Raw genomic sequence first — 23,148 nt, 5'->3', positions numbered from 1 at the left:
GGACTGATTTCCGCCCCGCCAGCTGGCGGGAAAGGCCTTTGGTGCCCCGCCAGCTGGCGCGAAACTGACTTTGCCGTGCGGCGCATGCGCGGGAGCGTCAGCGGCCGCTCACGGCATCCCCACGCATGTGCAGTGGAGGGGGTATCTTCCGCCTCCGCCATAGTGGAGACCACCATGGCGAAGGCGGAAGGAAAAGAGTGCCCCCACGGCACAGGCCCGCCCGCGGATCGGTGGGCCCCGATCGCGGGCCAGGCCACCATGGGGGCACCCCCTGGAGCCCGCCCTCGCCGCCTTGTCCCGCCGGTAAGAGAGCTGGTTTGATTCTCGCCGGCGGGACAGGCATTCCAGCAGCGGGACTTCGGCCCATCACGGGCCGGAGAATCGCCGGGGGGGGGGGGGCCGCCAACCGGCGCGGCGCGATTCCCGCCCCCGCCGAATATCCGGTGCCGGCGAATTCGGCAACCGGCGGGCGCGGGTTTCACGGCGGGGGGTCGGAGAATCCCGCCCATGGTGTCCGATTCTCTGCACCATCCCAAAATCTTCTCCACATTGGCCGCCCAGTAATACATGAGAAAATTGGATAGTGCAGGTTAAAACTGCATCACCCCCAATTTCCAGTTGCAGTTACAAGGAGTACTGTTGATATACCCCTGCAATATATTATTGTGCAGTGAGATACTGAGTAGCAATGTCACACCCCTAAATGAAAGGCACTTTGTCTGTTCTCTGGAATGACTAGATTTGCTGCATCCACGGGAAAATCTCAGACTAGACTCCTGTACAAGTAATATATTTACAATTCTTTTCAAGTTAATTGTAGATTACATTAATTTGGGAATATTCTTGAGCGGTATGGAGATATATTTTTATGCGCTTGATACCATGTTACCGTGAAGTACTTCAAAGAAAGCTTAAAGGCATAAATCCATGTGAAGACATTGCTAAATTAATCATTCTGCTCTAGGACAGTATGAAGCATTTCAATACTTAATAAGATGAACAAATTAGGGTCTGAAACAGCTGAAGAAAAATCTTGAGATATGCTTCAGTAAAGATACAATATAAATTACTCCAGGCGTGCAATTAATAGATTACCCTTTTTAAAATTACTTTTTTCTTTTTCTAGATCAATATTTATGAATCATTATATGTTCAAGTTAGTGTCTTTGAAGATGTCCACACATTTGGATGGTTTCAAGTGTGCATCAAACCATTCAAATCATCTTTGTTAAATACAATAAAAAGATGGAGCTGGATGTTTAAGGAACACCTTCTAAACCATGTCATCGATAGGTAAGGAAATACTATTGCAGTAGTTTCCAAACTGAGTAGTTACGAAGAGTAAAACTACATGTTTATCATTTTTTCTTTTGATATATGAGTCAAAATATGCACAAGACAAACCCAATTGAAACAAAATTTTAAACCTTGTTGAGCATCCACCTTCTGAGCTCTAACAACATCAAATTGACTGAAGTAATAAATCTCATAGCTAACTTAAAACAAAAATATTATATTACTTACCATCATTGTTTCCTCAGGAGTTTTGACTTCTCTTTCAAGACAGCCATTTTAATTAAAAATCATTGATCTCTGACCTTGCGTACTACAGCCCAATTTTCAATCTCTCCTTTTTTTTTAGCATGCAGGTACAGCAGGCGGTGAAGAATGTTAATGGCATGCTGGCCTTCATAGCAAGAGGATTCACGTATAAGAGTAGGGATGTCTTGCTGCAGTTATACAGGGCCTTGGTGAGGCCACACCTTGAGTATTGTGTATAGTTTTGGTCTCCCAATTTGAGGAAGGGCATTGTCGCTATTGAGGGGGTCCAGCGAAGGTTCACCAGACTAATTCCCAGAATGGCAGGACTGACATATGAAGAAGGACTGGATCCACTGGGCTTGTACTCACTGGTGTTTAGAAAAATAAGGGGGGGATCTCATAGAAATATATGAAATCCTGATGGGACTAGACAGGCTAGATGTGGGAAGAATGTTTCCAATGTTGGGGATGCCCAGAACTAGTTGTCACAGTCTAAGAATAAGGGGTAAACATTCAGGACTGAGATGAGGAAGAACTTCTTCTTTCAGAGCGTTGTGAACGCGTGGAATTCTCTACCACAGAAAGCTGTTGGGACCAGTTCATTGGATATATTCATGAGAGAGCTGGACGTGGCCCTTGCGGCTAAAGGGATCAAGGGGAATAGAGATAAATGTGCCTTCTCCTGCACCTATTTGCTATGTTTTCTAATTCCTTGAACGTGTTGTCATTTCTCAATGAAAGGGTAATTATCAGAGTGGGGAATGGTGTTCCACAAGAATCAGTGCTTGGACCACTGCAGTTCACAATTTACTTTAATGACTTGAGTTTTGAAATTAAAAACACAGGACGAGATCTACCAGTTACTTTGCGCCCGAAAAGCAGCACGGCGCAGTCTTTAGATGTCGGAAGATCCCTCTTCCAGGATCTACCCGGCTTCTCAAGCCTCGTGAGATCTTAAGTGATCTCGCGATGTGAATCCCATCCATTGTAGGCAGGATCACTTTCTGAAAAATCTGCTTATTAGAGTGACAGCTAGTCTCGGTCTAAGATGCATCTAACCATGGAGTGGAATCTAACCCCCTCGCCTTGGAGACCTTGGGCAAGCGCTGTTCAGTGCTGGTCTCCAAAAACGGGGATCAGATGGAAATGCACTTATGGGGGTACCCCAGGGGATCAGAAGTCCCCAGGTGCTTCCCCTCTGGACATGGTGACACCTGGGCACCTTGACACTGCCAGTCTGGCACCCTGACAGTGCCACCTGCGTGCCAGCTTGGCACTGCCAAGATGCCCAGGTGGCATTGCCAGCTTGCAGGGCCACTGCCAGGCTGTCAGTGCCAAGGTGCCAATCTAGCATTTTTCTTGCGATGGGGATTGGGCCTGGGGGTGCCCGGTGTGGGGGAGTGCGAGGAGAAGACCCCGTTATAGGTGAGTTTTGGAAGTTTGTGGGGTTGAGAGGTCGGGTTGTCATTTAAAAATGGCATCCTTATCTCTCCCTGCACTGAAGGGTTTCGCCGAGCGGATGCTCCTCAGTGCAAAAAATGGGACTAAGTTCGGCCCCAGCTGCGTGTTCCCGACTGAGGCCCTCGATTTACCCAAATGGCCGTTCGGTAGCATGGTGTTTCTCAGCACTATAAGCGCTGGGAGACACTGGGCTAATCACGTTATGGGACTCTGTTCCCATTCGGGTTTATTTTTCCCACGATTTTGCGAATGACACCAAATTGGGTAGCGGAGAGGGATTCCTAATAGGCAATTCTGAGGAGGACTGCAACAAATTATAGGAGGATATTAATAAACTTGTGGAATGGGCAAATAATTGGCAAATTAAGTATAACACTGACAAATGTGAGGTGGAACAATTTTGATAGGAAGAATACGGAAGTCCCTTAATACTCAGACTGTGCAAGTCTAGGTGGAGTAGAGAAAAGAGTGATTTCACAAATCACTAGAAGTTACACTACAGGGCAAAAGGCAATAGAAAAAACTATGCAAATACTGGGCTTTATTTCTAGATGGATAAAATTGAAAAAAAGGGAGTTATTTAAACCTGTATTAAACCTTGTTCGAGTACTGCGTTTAATTCTGGTTTGCATACTATAAAATGCATATAGAGGTACTAGAGAGTGTGGTGAAGATTTACAAGGAAAATACCAGAAATCCAGGGATATGTATCAGGAAAGGAATGACAAGTACCTTCTCTTTTGATAAAATAAGGTCCAGTGTTGACATCATAGAGATCTTTAAAGTTAAGAAAAGTTTTGATAATAATAATCTTTATTTGAGGGCAGCATGGTGGTGCAGTGGTTAGCAATACAGCTTCATGGTGCCGAGGTAGCAGATTCGATCCAGGCTCTGGGTCACTGTCCGTGTGGAGTTGCACATTCTCCCTGTGTTTGCATGGGTTTCGTCCCCACAATCCAAAAGATGTACAGGGTACGTGGATTGGCCAAGCTAAATTGCCCCTTAATTGGAAAAAATGAATTGGGTACTTTTTTATTAGTGTCACAAGTAGGCTTACATGAACATTGCAATGACGTTACTGTGAAAATCCCCAAGTCACCACACTATGGTGCCTGTTCGGGTACACGGAAGGGAAAATTAGAATGTAGTGACTATGGATAGAATGTTTCCTCCTGTGAGAAAGGGCATAACAGGAAACCATCAAGTTATCACCAAAAAATCCATTGGGGAATTCAGAAAGAATGTCTTTACCCAAATGGTGGAAACTTGTGCTACCCCAGGGAGTGGAAGCCAAACATGTAATGATGGCTGAGAAGTGAGTAGAGGATTCTGATGATAGACCTGAATGAGGAAATATTTGAGGAAGCTCGAGTGGAGCTTAAACATTCACATGGACTGGTTGGGCTGAATGGCCTGCAATTTATCTTTTGTATGCCCATGTTCACCTTTTCTGCAACTCTGTTTAAATCACTCTCACAGCCCAAAATAAAGTCTTAACCGGCATCCTCTATGACTGTTACCACAGTTGTTACGATTCCAGTTGATGTTATAACCGGATGGGAAGATGAAAATTGTACCCGCATTTACTACTGCCTCTAGCAGTACGTTCCAGACACTCACCACCCTCTGTGTGAAAAAAGTGCCCCCCTGAACCCTTCTGAATCTCTCACCTTAAACCTATGCCCTCTAGTTTCCCCTATCTTTCGGAAAAGATGTTGACTATCTATGGCCCTCATTATTTTATAGACCTCTATAAGATCACCCCCAAGTCTCCTATGCTTCTGGGAAAAACGTCCCCGTCTATCCAGCCTCTCCTTATAACTCAAACTATAAAGTCCCGGTAGCATCCTAGTAAATCTTTTCTGCACACTTTCTAGTTTAATAATATCCTTTCTATAATGGGGTGCCCAGAACTGTACACAGTATTCCAAGTGTGGTCTTACTTATGTCTTGTACAACTTCAGCAAGACATCCCAACTCCTGTATTCAATGTTCTTTTTTTTAAAAAAATACATTTTATTAAAGTTTTCAAACACAATTTTTCCCCCTTACAAATCAACAAAAACGGTAACACAATAACTAATAGATAACATTGTTTAAATAAAGTAGTGAACTAACAAAGTGACAAGAAATAGTGCTCCCCCCCCCTCCACCCCAACTAGAACATAAACAAGTTGCCCCCCCCCCCTCTTTCTGGGCTGCTGCTGCTGGCTATCTATTTTCCCCTAACGTTCCGCTATATAGTCAAAGAACGGTTGCCACCGCCTGGAGAACCCCTGAGCCGATCCTCTCAGCGCAAACTTCATCCGTTCCAGTTGTATGAACCCTGCCATATCGTTTATCCAGGCCTCCACGCCGGGGGGTTTTGCTTCCTTCCACATGAGTAAAATCCTTCGCCGGGCTACCAGGGACGCAAAGGCCACAATATCGGCCTCTTTCGCCTCCTGCACTCCCGGCTCATCCGCTACCCCAAATATAGCTAACCCCCAGCCTGGCTTGACCCGGACCTTCACCACCTTCGAGATCACTCTTGCCACTCCCCTCCAATACTCCTCCAGTGCTGGATACAACCAAAACATATGTGTGTGGTTCGCCGGGCTTCCCCCGCACCTCCCGCACCTGTCCTCCACTCCGAAGAACCTGCTCAGCCTCGCTCCCGTTATGTGTGCTCTATGTAGCACCTTAAATTGGATCAGGCTAAGCCTGGCACACGAGGAAGAGGAATTTATCCTACTTAGGGCATCAGCCCACAAACCCTCCTCAATCTCCTCCCCGAGCTCTTCTTCCCATTTTCCTTTCAGCTCTTCTACCAGCTCCTCCCCCTCTTCTCTCATCTCCCGGTATATTTCGGACACTTTGCCCTCCCCGATCCACACCCCCGAAAGCACTCTATCCTGGATCCCCTGTGTAGGGAGCAGTGGAAATCCCCTCACCTGTTGTCTCGTGAACGCTCTCACCTGCATATACCTAAAGATATTCCCCGGAGGTAGCTCATACTTTTCCTCTAGCGCTCCCAAGCTCGCAAACGTCCCATCTATAAATAAGTCTCCCACTCTCCTAATTCCTGCCCGGTGCCAGCTCTGTAACCCTCCGTCCAACCTTCCTGGGGCAAACCTATGGTTGTTCCTGATCGGGGACCACACCGAGGCTCCCAACACACCCTTCTGTCGCCTCCATTGCCCCCAGATACTTAATGTTGCCGCCACCACTGGGTTCGTGGTAAACCTTTTCGGAGAGAGCGGTAGCGGCGCCGTCACCAGCGCTTTTAAGCTCGTTCCTTTACAGGACGCCATCTCCAGCCTCTTCCACGCCTCCCCCTCTCCCTCTATCATCCACTTGCAGATCATCGCCACATTGGCGGCCCAGTAATAGTTGCCTAAATTCGGCAACGCCAGTCCCCCTCTGTCCCTGCTACGTTGCAGGAACCCCCTCCTTACCCTCGGGGCCTTCCCTGCCCACACGAAGCTCATAATGCTCCTATCTATTTTCTTAAAAAAGGCCTTAGTGATCAAGATGGGGAGACATTGAAACACAAATAGAAACCTTGGGAGGACCATCATCTTAATCGCCTGCACTCTGCCCGCCAGTGACAGCAGCAGCATATCCCACCTTTTGAAATCCTCTTCCATCTGCTCCACCAGCCGAGTCAGATTGAGTTTGTGTTATGTTCCCCAGCTCCTGGCTATCTGAATCCCCAAATATCGGAAGTTTCTTTCTGCCCTCCTTAGCGGCAGAAAGAAATCCCTCTACTCTGGTCCCCAGGGTGTATTACGAAAAGCTCACTCTTTCCCATGTTAAGCCTATATCCCGAAAAGTCTCCAAACTCCCTCAATATCTGCATAATCTCTGTCATCCCCCCCCACTGGATCCGCCACATACAGCAGTAGGTCATCTGCGTAGTGACACTCGGTGTTCCTCTCCCCCTCTAACCACCCCCCTCCATTTCCTAGAGTCTCTCAGCGCTATGGCCAGTGGTTCAATTGCCAACGCGAACAGTAATGGGGACAGAGGGCACCCCTGCCTTGTTCCCCTATGTAACCGAAAATACTCCGATCTTTGCCGATTTGTGACTACACTTGCCACTGGGGCCCCATAGATGAGTTTAACCCAGCTGACAAACCCCTCCCCGAACCCAAACCTCCTCAGCACCTCCCATAAGTACTCCCACTCTACCCTATCAAATGCCTTCTCTGCATCCATTTCTGCCACTATCTCTGCCTCCCCCTCTGCTGGGGGCATCATTATCACCCCTATTATAGCCGTCGCACGTTGACATTCAATTGTCTCCCCTTTACAAATCCTGTCTGGTCTTCGTGCACCACCCCTGGGACACAATCCTCTATCCTCATTGTCAGCACTTTTGCCAGCAACTTGGTGTCCACATTCAGGAGCGAGATAGGCCTATAAGACCCGCATTGCAGCGGATCTTTATCTCGCGTCAGGATTAGTGATTTTGTCGCCTCCGACATTGTCGGGGGTAGAGTCCCCCCTTCTCTGGCCTCATTAAAGGTTCTTGCCAGCAGCGGGGCCAGCAAGTCCACATATTTCCTATAAAATTCCACCGGGAACCCGTCTGGTCCCGGGGCCTTCCCTGCCAGCATGTTCCCCAGCCCTTTAGTCACCTCGTCCACCCCAATTGGCGCCCCCAGGCCTGCCACCTCCTGCTCCTCCACCCTCGGGAACCTTAGTTGGTCCAGAAACTGCTGCATCTCCTCTTTTCCCTCCGGGGGTTGGGACCTATATAACATCTCATAAAAGGTCTTAAACACCTCATTTACCTTCCCTACACTCTGCACTGTAGTTCCCATTTCATCCCTAACTCCCCCTATTTCCCTCGCTGCTGTCCTCTTCTGAAGCTGGTGGGCCAGCAGCCGACTCGCCTTTTCCCCATACTCGTATCTCATCCCCTGTGCCTTCCTCCACTGTGCCTCTGCATTCCCTGTGGTCAGCAGGTCAAACTCCGTCTGGAGTCTTCGCCTCTCCCTATATAGTCCTTCGTCCGGGGCCTCCGCATATCTTTTATCCACACTCAAAATCTCCCCCAGTAATCTCTCCCTCTCTTTGGCCTCTGTCTTCCCCTTGTAAGCCCTGATGGAGATCAACTCTCCCCTGACCACCGCCTTCAGCGCTTCCCATACTACCCCCACTTGGACCTCCCCATCATCATTGGCCTCCAGGTACCTTTCGATACATCCCCGCACCCTTCCACAGACTCCCTCATCCGCCAATAATCCCACATCCAGTCGCCAGAGTGGGCGCTGTTCCCTCTCCTCTCCTAGTTCCAGATCCACCCAGGGCGGGGCATGGTCTGAAACAGCTATGGCCGAATACTCCGTTCCTTCCACCCTCAAAATCAGTGACCTACCCAAAACAAAGAAATCTATCCGGGAGTATATCTTATGGACATGGGAGAAAAAGGAGAACTCTTTGGCCAGCGGCCTAGCAAATCTCCACGGATCCACTCCCCTCATTTGGTCCATAAACCCCCTAAGCACCTTGGCCGCTGCTGGCCTTCTTCCGGTCCTGGATCTAGATCTATCTAACCCTGGGTCCAGCACGGTATTGAAATCCCCCCCCCCATTACCAAGTTTCCTACCTCCAGGTCCGGGATACGTCCCAACATCCGCTTCATAAATCCCGCAGCGTCCCAGTTCGGGGCATATACATTTACCAGCACGACCTCCATTCCCTGCAATCTGCCACTCACCATCACATATCTGCCACCGTTGTCCACTACTATATTCCTAGCCTCGAACGACACCCGTTTCCCCACCAATATAGCCACCCCTCTATTCTTTGCATCCAGCCCTGAGTGGAACACCTGTCCCACCCATCCTTTCCTTAACCTAACCTGATCCGTCACCTTCAGATGCGTCTCCTGAAGCATGGCCATGTCTGCCTTCAGTCCTTTTAAGTGCGCGAACACTCGGGCCCTCTTAATCGGCCCATTTAGGCCTCTCACGTTCCACGTGATCAACCGGATTGGGGGGCTGCCCGCCCCCCCGTCGACTAGCCATCACCCACTCTGGGCCAGTCCCACGTCCAGGTCCCGCGCACCCACCAGTCCCCCAGGTGGCGCATTCCCGCCCCGACCATCTCTTCTCTTACCAGCTCCCTCTCGATCCCAGCAGCAGCAACACAGTTATCCCCCCCCCGCTAGATCCCCATCTAGCATGGTTACTCCCCCCATATTGCTTCCGAAAGTCAGCTGACTTCAACTGACCCCGGCTTCTCCTGCTCTCTCCTTGACCCCCCCGTGTGTGGAACTCCCATCCTCCTTGCGCCTGTCTTCCCACCATCATCTCTCTAGCACGGGAGAAGACCCGCGCTTTCCTAGAACCGTCCCGCCCCCTATGGCGCAGCTCCCCCTACAGCCCCGTTCCCATTCCCCATCCCCCACCTATGTCCCTTTTTCCCCACCGGCGCCCACATTTCTCAGTGTCCCCCCCCGTCAAAGACCGTCCCGATACAGTGAACCTCCATTTCCCCAATTTACATTTCTATACATCAACATTGTCGTTTCCCCCCCAACATCAGTCCCTCAGTTCTGGTCCAGTTTCTCTTTTTGGATGAAGGTCCATGCTTCTTCCGACGTTTCAAAATAATAGTGTCTATCGTGGTACGTGACCCATAATCGCGCCGGCTGCAGCATCCCAAACTTTACTTTCTTCTTATGCAGCACCTCCTTGGCTCGATTGAAACTCGCTCTCCTTCTCGCCACCTCCGCGCTCCAGTCCTGATACACTCGTATCACTGCATTCTCCCATCTGCTACTCCGTACCTTCTTGGCCCAGCTCAAAACAACCTCTCTGTCATTGAAGCGGTGAAATCTCACGACCATTGCCCTTGGTGGTTCTCCAGCCTTTGGTCTCCTCGCAGGGACACGGTGAGCCCCTTCCACCTCCAAGGGGCCCGAGGGGGCCGCAACTCCCATTAGCGAATGTAGCATCGTGCTCAAATAAGCCCCGCCGTCAGCTCCCTCCACTCCCTCGGGGAGACCCAGGATCCGGAGGTTCTTTTTCCTTGATCTATTTTCCAGGACTTCAATTCTATTGATGCACTTCTTATGTAGCGCCTCGTGCGTCTCCATTTTGACCGCTAGGCCCAGGATCTCATCCTCGTTTTCAGTTACCTTCTCCTTCACCACATGGAGCTCTATCGCCTGGGCCTTTTGTGTTTCTTTGAGCCCATCGATTGCCAGCAACATCAGGGCCAGCACCTCCTTTTTTAACTCCTCCACACACCTTCTGAGGAATTCATCCTGATCTGGCCCCCATGTCGCCTGGCCTCCCTCCGACGCCATCTTGCTTGCTTCTTTTCTCTGCCGCTGCCCTCGAGGATCCTTCGTGATCTGGCCACCGCCCCCGATCTTTTTCCTGCACACTGCGGGGGGGGGACTCCTTATTTCTTCATCCGACACCGGGTTTTGTCAAAAAGAATTCCCGTTGGGGCTCTCAAAAAGAGCCTGAAAGTCCGTCGGAGCTGGAACCGCCGAAACGTATGGCTTAGCTGAGCATTGCTGCAACCGGAAGTCTCAATGTTCTTTTTAAAAAATAAAATTAGAGTATTCAATTCAGTGTTCTGACCAATGAAACGAAGCATGCCGAATGCCTTCTTCACCACCCTGTCCTCCTGTGACTCCACTTTCAAGGAGCTATGAACCTATACTTCTAGATCTCTTTGTTCTATAACGCTCCTCAACACCCCACCATTAACTGAGTAGGTCCTGCCCCGATTCGATCTACCAAAATGCACCACCTCACATTTATCTAAATTAAACTCCATCTCCCATTCATCAGCCCACTGGCCCAATTGATCAAGATCCCATTGCAATTCTAGATAACTTTCTTCACTGTCCACTATGCCACCAATCTTGGTGTCATTTGCAAACTTACTAACCATGCCTCCTAAATTCTCATCCAAATCATTAATATAAATAGCAAATAACAGTGGATCCAGCACTGATCCCTGAGGCACACCGCTGGTCACAGGCCTTCAGTTTGAAAAACAAACTCTACAACCATCTTTTGTCTTCTGTTGTCAAGCCAATTTTGTATCCAATTGGCTACCTCATCCTGGATCCCGTGAGATTTAACTTTATGCAACAACCTACCATGTGGTACCTTGTCAAAGGCCTTGCTAAAGTCCATGTACACAACGTCAACTGCACTACTCTCACCTACCTTCTTGTTTACCCCTTCAAAAAACTCAATCAAATTTGTGAGACATGGTTTTACACCCACAAAGCCATGCTGACTGTCCCTCATCAGTCCTTGCCTCTCTAAATGCCTGTAGATCCTGTCTCTCAGAATACCTTCTAATAACTTACCCACCACAGATGTTGGGTTCACTAATCTGTAGTTCCCAGTGTCTCACCCCCACACCCAAAAAGGTGTACACGGTGGGTGAATTGACATGCTGAATTGGGGTGGCACAGTGGCACAGTCGTTAGCACTGCTGCCTCACAGCTCCAGGGACCCAGGTTTGATTCCCGTCTTGGGTCACTGTCTGTGCGGAATCTGCACAGTTCACCTCGTGTCAGTGTGGGTTTCCTCCGGGCGCTCCGGTTTCCTCCCACAGTCCGAAGATGTGTAGGTTAGGTGGATTAGCCACGCTAAATTGTCCCTTAGTGTCCAATGGTTAGGTGGGGTTGCTGGTTACGGGGATAGGGTGGAGGTGTGGGTTTAAGTAGGGTGCTCTTTCACGGGCCGGTGTAGACTCGATGGGCCAAATGACCTCTTTCTGCACTGTAAATTTTTTGATAAATTGCCCCTTAATTGGGAAAAAAAAGAATTGGGTACTCTAAATTTAAAAAAAAAAATTTAATTGTTCCAAATATCTCTTTAACTCAGAACACTTTCTTTACTCTTCCTTGAATTCTTCTGAACAATACCTTAATCTCTGTCCACTTAACTCCAATTGTCTTAGACAGTCTTTCTGACCCAAATCCCTGGCTATCTGGACTGTATTCTGTTCCTTCGGAAGCTTTCATCTTTGCAACTCCCTTGTCCTGTCCAGTTTCTTCTGGCAGAGTTGGGAGGTATTCATTCCCCAGTATCCTGCCTACAATTGCTCTCAAATTAGATAAACTAAAATTTAAAAGCTTGTTACCTTACAGGTTTCTCAGCACCACTCACATATTTGTTTTTTTTACACCGTAAGCACAATAGAAACCCAGTTGTACCTTATCCAACCCCAATACGTGCAAAGACCTTTGTCCAGCATGAATCTAACTATAAATGGGCAACACGGTAGCACAGTAGTTAGCACAGTTGCTTCACAGCTCCAGGGTCCCAGGTTTGATTCCCGGCTTGGGTCATTGTCTGTGTGGAGTCTGCATGTTCTACCCATGTCTGCGTGGGTTTCCTCCGGGTGCTCCGGTTTCCTCCCACAGTCCAAAGATGTGCAGGTTAGACGAATTGCCATGATAAATTGCCCTTAGTGTCCAAAAAGTGGGGTTACTGGGTTACGGGGATAGGTCGGAGGCGTATGGTTAGGTAGGATGCTCTTTTCAAGGGCCGGTGCAGGCACGATGGGCCGAATGGCCTCCTTTTGCACTGTATATTCCATGATTCTATGATACATTTTACCCTTCGAGGCAAAGAGACATTAAATTAAACCCTTTTAAAACTATACCTTATTTTTAATGTTTACCAATGCAAATATAAATCCCTTAAAATACCTTTATTTTCCCAGCAGTGTACTATACGACTTCCCCCTGTTTGGCCTCTTGGAAGCTTTGAGTATGGTTAACCACACCACCTTCCTCCTGTTTTCCAGCTTATCGGATTGGCCTTGCTTGGTTTCACAGTTACCTATCTGATTATTACCACAGTGCCTCCTGTAATAACTTCTTTACCACCTGGCACAGATGCCTCCACAGATCGCCACAGATATATCCTTGACCTCCTCAACTACTTGCTGCTCATTGGTGACATAATCCACAATTTGGGGCCAGCTTCCACATGTATGATGTTGTCCATGAGTTCTATCTTTCCATTACAACTCTTGATTCATCTCCTGTCACTATGTTTTATGGTATTTAATCTTGGATGAGTACAATTTCTTCCAGTTAAATATTGGAACTATCATATTTGTTCTTTGCCAAAAATTCCCATATCCTTTCAAATGATTCCATCCTTATTTCATGCCACTGTCCTGAATTGATCCAGACTGTTGAGAGCTTAATCATTTTATCTGACTGCAAACAATGATTGTGAACGCTTATTGTCTCCATCTCCAACCTGCCACCCTTCTTATCTCCGCCAATCTGCTGCCGAAGCTCGGGCAGAATCGTACAGAGGCGAGCAGGTGCACTATTTTGCACCACTAACCACCGTTCTGGTTTTCTGGCCTGAAAGCTGTGGCCATTTTTTTAGTGTAAATTCTTTAAAGGTGCTAAGAGGGCACCTTATGATGGAGGAATCCTTTCTCTGAAACAGTGAAATGACATGCGGCAGGTCCTTCTGGGCTGGATGGCTCCAAATTGGATGGTGAGTGCATTCTCTGGCTAATAATAGGCCAATCAAGGAAAATCACATCCAGATGTCTATTCCCAATTCAGTGTGGGGTCAGGAATCCCATTTGACCTTAACGTCAAGATCCCAACCCAAAATCCTGCCCCATGTCTTTTTCAGCTCAAGTCATCAAGCAAGAGAAATATGTAGGAAATGTTTGGTCTGTTGAATTCTGTACTTGGACCTGAGGTGCCATTCTCTGGATGGTTTTAAATTTAATATTACTGGATTTTGATTTTTGCTGCTTTGTCTTTCCAGTGTAAATCAATTGGTGTCATTTATTGCTGTAACCGAGGAGGGCATTTCAAAGAAAGTCGAGGATGGCGATTATGTTAGACTGGTTCAAATCATGACACATCTAATGGCCGTCCGGGACAGGCAATCAGCTACAGACAATGCTTTTGAATCTCTGAAAGAAACAGCAGATTTGTTAAAAACTTATGGACAGCAGTTTCCTGAATATATTTATGCAGACCTTGCGGTAAATACCTTTTGGTTGAAGCAATAACTTTTGGTATCGCCTGACATTTTTCTGACACTTTAAATTTTGGTTTTGCTTTGCTTTTATCGAAGCAGTTATTATTGTTTGAGCATTGGTTGTTCAAATCTTAAGTTCTTAAAACTTTTATTCTTCTTTGCTACAACTTTCAAATTAGTGATATCAAGAATATTTTAAAATTAGAGAGCAGAATTTATTGAACCTGTTCAGTTTTTAAAAATAATATGGCAATACGAATACATTATTTCCTTTCATTGTGGTCTGTAGCACATACATCCTTAACTGTGATCTCAACATTGGCATCAACAATAATAATAATCTTCTTAATTCTCTGCGGTTTGTGAGAATACCACATCTGCTACCACCTCTCTATGGGGAGCCAATGTGCATAGTTCCTGATTCAGTTGTCCTTCCTTAACATATGCTGAACTATTTGACATGTGTTGTTGTTGGTATTGTTACCTGAAAGTGTTGTATAAACATTTTTTGAATTTGGCCAGAACTTTCTGGCTGTTCCCCCTGCCAGGATCATCTAGTTCTACTGATGGCGACCCCCACCACGGGTTCCTAGGCGACGGGGGGTCTATACAATGGGGAAACCACATTGATAACTGTTATAACCTGCCTGCTTACCATTGGCTGGGGACCAATGACAATCCCACAATCCTGTGGGAGTATGAGCTTCCCCAATGAGGGGGGCGGAGAAATCATTCGCAGACTCCCTGCATAAATGAAGCTGGCCAGTTTGGAACCAGCAGGAAGGAGTAAGCAGCAAGTGAGGTTGCTGCTGTTGTGTATATATATGTTATTGGGACTTCCGGTTGCGGCTATGCGGAGCTAAGTCGCATATTCGGCGGCTCCCGCAAAAACGGACTTTTGTGCTCTTTTCAGGGCCCCCAGCGGCACTTTTACGACGTTTCCCGGTGTGGGAAGGAGATTATAACAGCTCCCCGATATTAATATGGCTTCTACTAGGAGCGGGGTGACTAAAAAGGTGGTGGTGGACCCGAAAATGGTGCGAGGGAAGAAGAACAAAATGGCGGCGGGCGGAGACCAGACACGTGGATGCAGTGGGCAGAGGAGCAGCAGGAGGGTATCCAGCGCTGCTTCAGAGAGATTAAAGCGGACCTGCTTGAGCCGATGAAGGGTTCTATTGATAAGCTGCTGGAGACACAGACGGCCCAGGCGATCCGCGAGGCCCGACAAAAGATCTCCGACAACGAGGACGAGCTCTTAGGCCTGGCGGTAAAGGTGGAGGCGCACGAGGCGCTCCACAAGAAATGGCAGGAGCGGTTCAAGCAGATGGAGAATCGGTCGAGGTGGAAGAACCTGCGGATTCTGGGCCTCCCAGAGGGGCCGGACGTGGGGGCCTATGTGGTCACCATGTTGAACTCGCTGTGGGAGCGGGGTCCTTCCAGGGGCCCCTGGAGCTGGAAGGGGCCCATGGAGTGCTGGCGAGGAAGCCCAAGGCCAACGAGCCTCCGCGGGCGGTGCTGATGAGGTTCCATCGGTTCGTCGATCGGGAGTGTGTGCTCAGGTGGGCCAAGAAGGAGAGGAGCAGCAGGTGGGAGAACGCGGAGGTTCGAATATACCAGGACTGGAGTGCAGAGGTGGCGAAGAGGAAGGCGGGTACAATCGAGCGAAGGCGGTGCTGCACAGGAAGGGGGTGAAGTTTGAAATGTTGCAGCCGGCGCGACTGAGGGTTACCTACAAGGACCGGCACCATTATTTTGAGTCTCCGGAGGAGGCATGGGCCTTTGTTCAGGCCGAGAAGTTGGACACAGATTGAGGGTCGGGATGGGCGATTGGGGACTGCGGTTGATATGTTATTTTTTTTTTTGAGGGGGGCGCCTTTGCTTTGCTCCTGGTTTCTTTTTCTCTGTGTTTTTCTCTTTCGGGTCGGTGAGGGTGGTTGGGGTGGGTTGGGCACTGTTTTGGTTGGGTTGGTCGGGGGGGGGCTCTTGGAGGGGGGTAGGTAAATGGAACAGGGGTGGATGGCCGGCGGTGAGATGGGGCCCCGCGGGAGAGGGGGAGGCCCGAGTCGGGGGTGAGGGGACTGGGCCTGTAAAAGGAGCTGCGTCAGAGGTGACGGGGCTGGGTAGGTGGAAAGCGCGGGCTTTTTCCCACGCTGAAGACTGGAGGGGGCGGGGCCGGGGTGGGGAAGCAGGGGTTGTTTCCCGCGCTTAGAATGGAAGAGGGAGGGGGAGAGCCTATGGATGGGGAACGGGAGAGGAGGGTTTGTCACACAATGGGAGGAGTCGAAGGAGAGTCGGGAGTGGCCGGGGTCAGCAGGAGTCGGCTGACTTGCGGAAGTGCAATGGGGGGAGTAAATCAGCTAGGATGGGTACTAGCCGGGGGGGGGAGGATTTGCTGCTGCTATGGTCAAAGGGGAGCTGGAGCGAGTGGGGGGGGGGGTCCGAAACGGGGTTATGCCGCTGTGAGGAATGGTGGTGCGGGCACGTGGCTGGCCGAGGAGGGGTAATGGCTAGTCGGCGGGGGTGGGTGGGGTGGGGGTGGGGGGTGGGGGGGGGGGGGGGGGCGGGTAGGGTAGCCCCCTGATCCTGGAATGTAAGGGGACTGAATGGTTAAGCGGGCCCGCGTGTTCGCGCACCTGAAGGGGCTCAAGGCGAATGTGGTTATGCTCCAGGAGACACACCTGAAGGTGGCAGACCAGGTAAGATTGAGGAAAGGGTCGGTAGGTCAGGTGTTTCACTCGGGGCTGGATGCCAAAATTCGAGGGGTGGCGATCTTGGTGGAAAAGAAGGTGTCATTCGAGGCGTTGAGCATTGTGGCAGACAATGGCGGTAGGTACGTAATGGTAAGTGGTAAGCTGCAGGGAGAAAGGGTGGTACTGGCCAATGTGTATGCCCCGAATTGGGATGATGCGGGTTTTATGCGGCGTATGTTGGGTCGGATCCCAGACTTGGAAGTGGCGGGCCTGATAATGGGGGGAGACTTTAACACGGTGCTAGATCCGGCACTGGATCGCTCCAGGACAGGTAGGAAGCCTGCGGCGGCTAGAGTGCTGCGGGGGTTTATGGACCAGATGGGAGGGGTGGACCCTTGGAGATTTGCAAGGCCAGGTGCTAGGGAATTTTCATTTTTCTCACATGTCCATAAGGCTTATTCCCGAATCGACTTTTTCATTTTGAGTAGGGCGCTGATAGCGAGAGTAGAGGGTACTGAGTATTCGGCAATAGCCATTTCAGACCATGCCCCGCATTGGGTGGACTTGGAGATGGGGGAGGAGAGGGACCAGTGCTCGCTGCGGCGCTTGGAGGTGGGGCTGTTGGCGGAAGAGGAGGTGAGTGAGCGGGTCCGAGGGAGTATAGAGAGGTACTTGGAGACCAACGACAACGGGGAGGTCCGAGTGGGGATGGTATGGGAGGCGCTGAAGGCGGTGGTGAGGGGAGAGCTGATCTCCATTAGGGCCCACAAGGAGCGGAGAGAGCGGGGGGAGAGGGAGAGGCTGGTGGGGGAGATGGTGAGGGTAGACAGGCGGTATGCGGAGGTGCCCGAGGAAGGATTGTTGAGGAAGAGGCGCAGCCTCCAGGCCGAATTCGACCTGGTGACCACCAGGAAGGTGGAGGTGCAGTGGAGGAAGGCCCAGGGGGCGATTTACGAGTATGGGGAAAAGGCAAGCCGGATGCTGGCGCATCAGGTTCAGAAGCGGGACGCAGCTAGGGAGATCGGGGGAGTTAAGGACAGGGGAGGGAGTGTGGTGCGGAGTGGGTTTGGCATCAATGGGGTCTTCAGGGACTTTGACGAGGAATTGTACCGATCCGAGCCCCCACTGGAGGAGGGAGGGATGGGCCGCTTCCTGGACCAATTGATGTTTCCAAAGGTGGAAGAGGGACTCGTGGCAGGATTGGGGGCCCCGATTGGGCTGGGGGAGCTGACCAAAGGGATAGGAAGCATGCAGGCGGGGAAGGCACCGGGGCCGGACGGTTTCCCCGTCGAATTCTATAAAAAATATATGGACCTGTTGGGCCCGTTGCTAGTCAGGACCGTCAATGAGGCAAGGGAGGGGGGCGCCTTGCCCCCGACGAAGTCCCGGGCACTGATCTCCTTGATCCTGAAGCGGGACAAGGATCCCCTGCAGTGTGGGTGTTACAGACCGATTTCCTTGCTAAATGTAGATGCCAAGGTGCTGGCGAAGGTCTTAGTCACGAGGATTGAGGATTGTGTGCCGCAGATCATCCATGAAGACCAGACGGGGTTTGTGAAGGGGAGGCAGTTGAACGCGAATGTGCGGAGGCTTTTGAACGTTATCATGATGCCGGCGAGGGAGGGGGAGGCGGAGATAATGGTGGCGATGGATGCTGAGAAAGCCTTCGATAGGGTAGAGTGGGGGTTCCTGTGGGATGTGCTGAAGAGGTTCGGGTTTGGGGAGGGGTTTGTCAGGTGGGTTAGGCTGTTGTATGATGTCCCAATGGCGAGTGTGGCCACAAACAGGAGGAGGTCCGAATACTTTTGGTTGCACCGAGGGACGAGGCAGGGGTGTCCCCTGTCCCCCCTGCTCTTCGCACTGGCGATTGAATCCCTGGCTATGGCACTGAGGGAGTCAAGGAACTGGAGGGGGTTGGTGCGGGGTGGGGAGGAGCATAGGGTGTCGCTCTATGCGGACGACCTGCTGTTGTATGTGGCGAACCCGGTGGGGGGGAATGCCGGAGGTAATGAGGATTCTTAGGGAATTCGGGGACTTTTCGGGGTACAAGCTCAACATGGGGAAGGGCGAGCTGTTCGTGGTTCACCCAGGGGACTGAAAAGGGCGGAGAGGAGCTTTAGGTATTTGGGGGTCCAGGTGGCCAGGAGCTGGGCGGCCCTGCATAGGCTTAATTTTACAGGGCTGGTGGAGCAAATGGAGGAGGAGTTCAAGAGGTGTGACGCGTTGCCGCTGTCCTTGGCGGGTAGGGTGCAGGCAATCAAAATGACTGTGCTCCCAAGGTTTTTGTTCCTGTTCCAGTGCCTCCCTGTGTTTATCCCGAAGGCATTTTTAGGCCGGTTAACAGGAGTATAATGGGGTTTGTGTGGGCGCGAGGGACTCCGAGGGTGAGAAGGGTGTCCCTGGAGCGGAGTAGAGGTAGGGGGGGACTGGCGCAGCCCAACCTCTGTGGGTACTACTGGGCCCCCAATGCGACGATGGTGCGCAAGTGGGTGATGGAGGGGGTGGGGGCTGCATGGAAAAGGCTGGAGACGGCGTCTTATGTGGGTACGAGTCTGGGGGCGCTGGCAACAGCGCCGCTGCTGCTCCCTCCAAGGAGGTATACCACGAGCCTGGTGGTGGCGGCTGCCCTCAAACTTTTGGGGCAGTGGAGGTGGCATAGCGGGGAAGTTGGGGCCTCGGCTTGGACCCCAATACGGGAGATCCACCGGTTCGCCCCAGGGAGAACAGCTGGAGGGTTTTCGGGGTGGCACAGGGCAGGGATTCGAAAGTTGGGGGACCTGTTTGTGGACGGGAAGTTCGCGAGCCTGGGTGAGCTGGAGGAGAAGTACGGGCTCCCCCCGGGGAACACCTTCAGGTACTTACAGGTAAGGGCGTTTGCCAGACGGCAGGCGGTGGAATTCCGCGGCTACTGCCATACACAGTACAGGACAGGGTGCTCTCGGGGGGTTGGGTGGGAGTGGGGATGGTCTCGGAAACGTACCAGGTGATGCAGGAGGAGGAGAAGGCCTCGGTGGTGGAGGTGAAAGGTAAGTGGGAGGAGGAGTTGGGAGAGGAGATTGAGGAAGGGACGTGGGCAGATGCCCTTGGGAGGGTTAACTCTTCCTCTTCGTGCGCGAGACTCATCCTCATACAGCTTAAGGTGCTGCACAGGGCACACATGACCGGGAAAAGGATGAGCCATTTTTATGGGGGTGAGGATAGGTGTGTTAGGTGCTCAGGGAGCCCAGCAAATCACACCCATATGTTCTGGGCATGCCCAGCGCTGGAGGAATTTTGGAAGGGCGTAGCGAGGACGGTGTCGAGGGTGGTAGGATCCAGGGTCAAACCGGGCTGGGGGCTCGCAATATTTGGGGTGGCAGAGGAGCCGGGAGTGCAGGAGGCGAAAGAGGCCGGTATTCTGGCCTTTGCGTCCCCGGTAGCCCAGCGAAGGATTCTTCTTCAGTGGAAGGATGCGAGGCCCCCAAGCATGGAATCCTGGTTCAGCGAAATGGCGGGGTTCATTACATTGGAGAGGGTGAAATTCGCCTTGAGATGGTCGATACAAGGATTCTTTAGGCAGAGGCAACCGTTCTTAGACTTCCTGGCAGAACGGTAGACATTAGTCAATGGCAGCAGCAACTCGGGGGGGGGGGGGGGGGCAGGGGTGGTGGTGGGGGGGGGAGGGGGATTACTTTATAATTATTTTTGTTCTTGTTATTTACACTGAAGGGTCTGAGGGGCTGTATATACCTGTTGTGTCAAGTCGGGGTGTTAATGTTAATTTATTATTTATGTACGGGGGGAGGGGGGTATGGAGGGTTGCTTTTCTAGACTGTGTTTTGTACTTAACCCTGTTGGGTTCTTTTTTTCATTTTGTTATTGATATTTTATGAAAACCTTCATAAAAATTATTTAAACATATATATATATATATGTTATTGTAAATAAATAAATGTTATTTCTTTGTATCCTTGAAACTCGTGCTGGATTCTTCGTGGCCCTCACAAAACTGTCGACGAGGGTTAAAGTGAATAGCTGTCTACACTGTTGAAGCCACCTCCCTGGATTTTTGTTGGATCCAGGTTGGAAGTTGCTTTCTATTACACCATGCCTCTGTACGGACGTTTGGATGTTTTTGATGCTGCGCTGGAAAGCTGGAACCAGTATGCACAACGGATGCGTTACTATTTCCGGGCAAACAATATCACCGAAAACGAGTGCCGGGTGGTCATATTGCTCACCGCCTGCGGCCCGCATACGTTTGGGGTGATTAGGAGCCTTACGTACCCAGCTGTACCAGACACCAAAACGTTTGATGAACTTGTGAATTTAGTGGGGCAGCATTTTAACCCAACCCTGTCCACGATTGTCCTACGTTACCGGTTTAATACCGCTGAGAAGACCCCAGGAGAATCCCTTGCCTACTTTCTATCCAGTCGACGTAGGATTGCGGAGTACTGTGACTATGATGAGACCTTCTCAGGAATGTTACGCGACCGTTTGGTTTGCGGTATTAACAATGCGGCCACCCAGAGAAAGTTGTTAGCTCAGCCAACATTGACTTTTCAACAGGCCATTCAAATAGTATTGTTCCGAGAGAGCGCAGAACGAGGAGTGCAGGAGATACAGGGAATGGAAGTGCATGCCTTGGGGCGCAACCCCTTCCGTCCGAAAACGTCCCCCCGCACTCCTGCGGTACCTTGGGCGAGACGACGTCTGGATCGATGCCAGTGGCCATCGGACATTCCTCCCCGAAGGGAGCCTTCTCCAGAACCAATGGATGAGGAGCCATGTCCGTGTCAGACTTGTAGGCGCCGACCCCGTTGCGGACGCCGGTCCTGGGGGCACCAGAGGCGCCGTCGTTCCGACCGAAACTGGGACCAGCCCAGGGGCCATACCTTCCATGTGGATGAACCTGCGGCGACTGCTCCTGAGGACGTCGAGACGGAGGACGACTGCCTGCAGCTGCATTGTGTGGCAGCTCACCATGTGGCCCACATTAAGGTGACAGTACGGGTCAATGGTCACCCGCTTGAGATGGAGTTGGACACTGGCGCAGCGGTCTCCGTGATCGCCCAGAGAACATTCGACTGCATCAAGCAGGGTATTCAGACCCTTACATTAACCGACACACAGGCCAGGTTGGCCACCTACACGGGGGAACCATTGGACATTGCAGGAACTTCGATGACCCCTGTTGTTTATGGACGCTAGGAGGGGCGTTTCCCACTTATCGTGGTACGCGGCCATGGGCCCAGCCTGTTGGGTCGGGACTGGTTGCTCCATTTGCGCTTGCAGTGGCAGCACATCCTCCAAACAGTTTCCGGAGTGTTGACTGAGGTGCTAGGACGATACCCAGATGCATTCCAGCCCGGTTTGGGGAAAATAAAAGGGGCCGTAGCCCATATCCAAGTTGAACCAGGAGCCACGCCGCGCTATTTCCGGGCGCGCCCGGTGCCTTACGCCTTGCTTGAGAAGGTAGAAGGGAAGCTCACTCGTTTGGAAACTTTGGGTATTATCAGACCAGTCCGTTTCGCTGACTGGGCAGCACCAATTGTACCTGTAATGAAGCCAGATGCCACAGTTCGCTTGTGCGGCAACTATAAACTTAGTGAATACGGCTTCCCGACTCGACCGATATCCAATGCCTCGCATAGAGGATCTCTACGCAAAGCTTGCAGGTGGACTCTCGTTTACAAAGTTAGATATGAGTCACGCCTAACTACAGTTGGAGCTGGACCCTGCCTCCCGACCATATGTAACCATTAATACACACCGGGGCCTGTATGAATATACACGTTTGCCCTTTAGAGTATCCTCTGCCTGCGCTATTTTTCAATGCGTTATGGAGGGCATTTTGAGAGGTTTACCACATGTCACTGTCTACTTAGATGATGTTTTGATCACAGGGACGTCGGAGCAGGAACATTTGGAAAATCTGGAGGCTGTCCTTAGACGCCTTTTGGAGGCTGGAGTCTGTTTACGTCGCACAAAGTGCGTATTTCAGGCGAAGCAAGTAGTCTACCTGGGTTATCGGGTGGACCGCGAAGGTTTGCATCCCGTCGCAGAGAAGGTGCGCAGATTCAACAGGCTCCCGCCCCGACTGATACTTCGCATCTTCGTTCTTTTCTCAGCTTCGTAAACTATTATGGGAAGTTCCTCCCCAATCTGGCAACTATGCTGGCCCCGTTGCATCTTCTGCTAAAGAAAAATCACACCTGGGTTTGGAGTCAGCCGCAAGAAACCGCTTTCTGGCGGGTAAAACAACAATTGTCGTCGTCTGGGTTACTAACCCACTATGATCCTGGAAAGCCTTTGCTCGTCACATGTGATGCATCCCCGTATGGTATTGGGGCCGTCCTGTCCCACAAGATGGAGAACGGGGCCAAGCGGCCGATAGCTTTTGCCTCCCGCACATTGACTGCAGCGGAAACAAAGTACGCGCAGATCGAGAAGGAAGGCCTGGCAGTGGTCTTTGCGGT

The 23,148-nt window shown here is 50.8% G+C and overlaps 1 protein-coding gene across 1 annotated transcript in view; it reads left to right on the top strand.

The window, feature by feature from the left end:
* The window catches only part of dnah9l (dynein, axonemal, heavy polypeptide 9 like), a 1,249,478-nt gene that overhangs the window by 245,334 nt on the left and 980,996 nt on the right, over positions 1-23,148 (top strand). The window contains exons 15-16 of the mRNA XM_072476205.1: positions 1,127-1,293; positions 13,779-14,001. Of these exons, the coding sequence (XP_072332306.1) occupies positions 1,127-1,293; positions 13,779-14,001 (390 nt within the window). The remainder of the gene's footprint in view (positions 1-1,126; positions 1,294-13,778; positions 14,002-23,148) is intronic.

The sequence above is a fragment of the Scyliorhinus torazame genome, chromosome 2 (genome assembly GCF_047496885.1).
Source record: "Scyliorhinus torazame isolate Kashiwa2021f chromosome 2, sScyTor2.1, whole genome shotgun sequence".
NCBI classification, from domain to species: Eukaryota; Metazoa; Chordata; class Chondrichthyes; order Carcharhiniformes; family Scyliorhinidae; genus Scyliorhinus; species Scyliorhinus torazame.
Note: the sequence above shows the minus strand (reverse complement) of the source record. Positions and strands in the feature narration are given on the sequence as shown.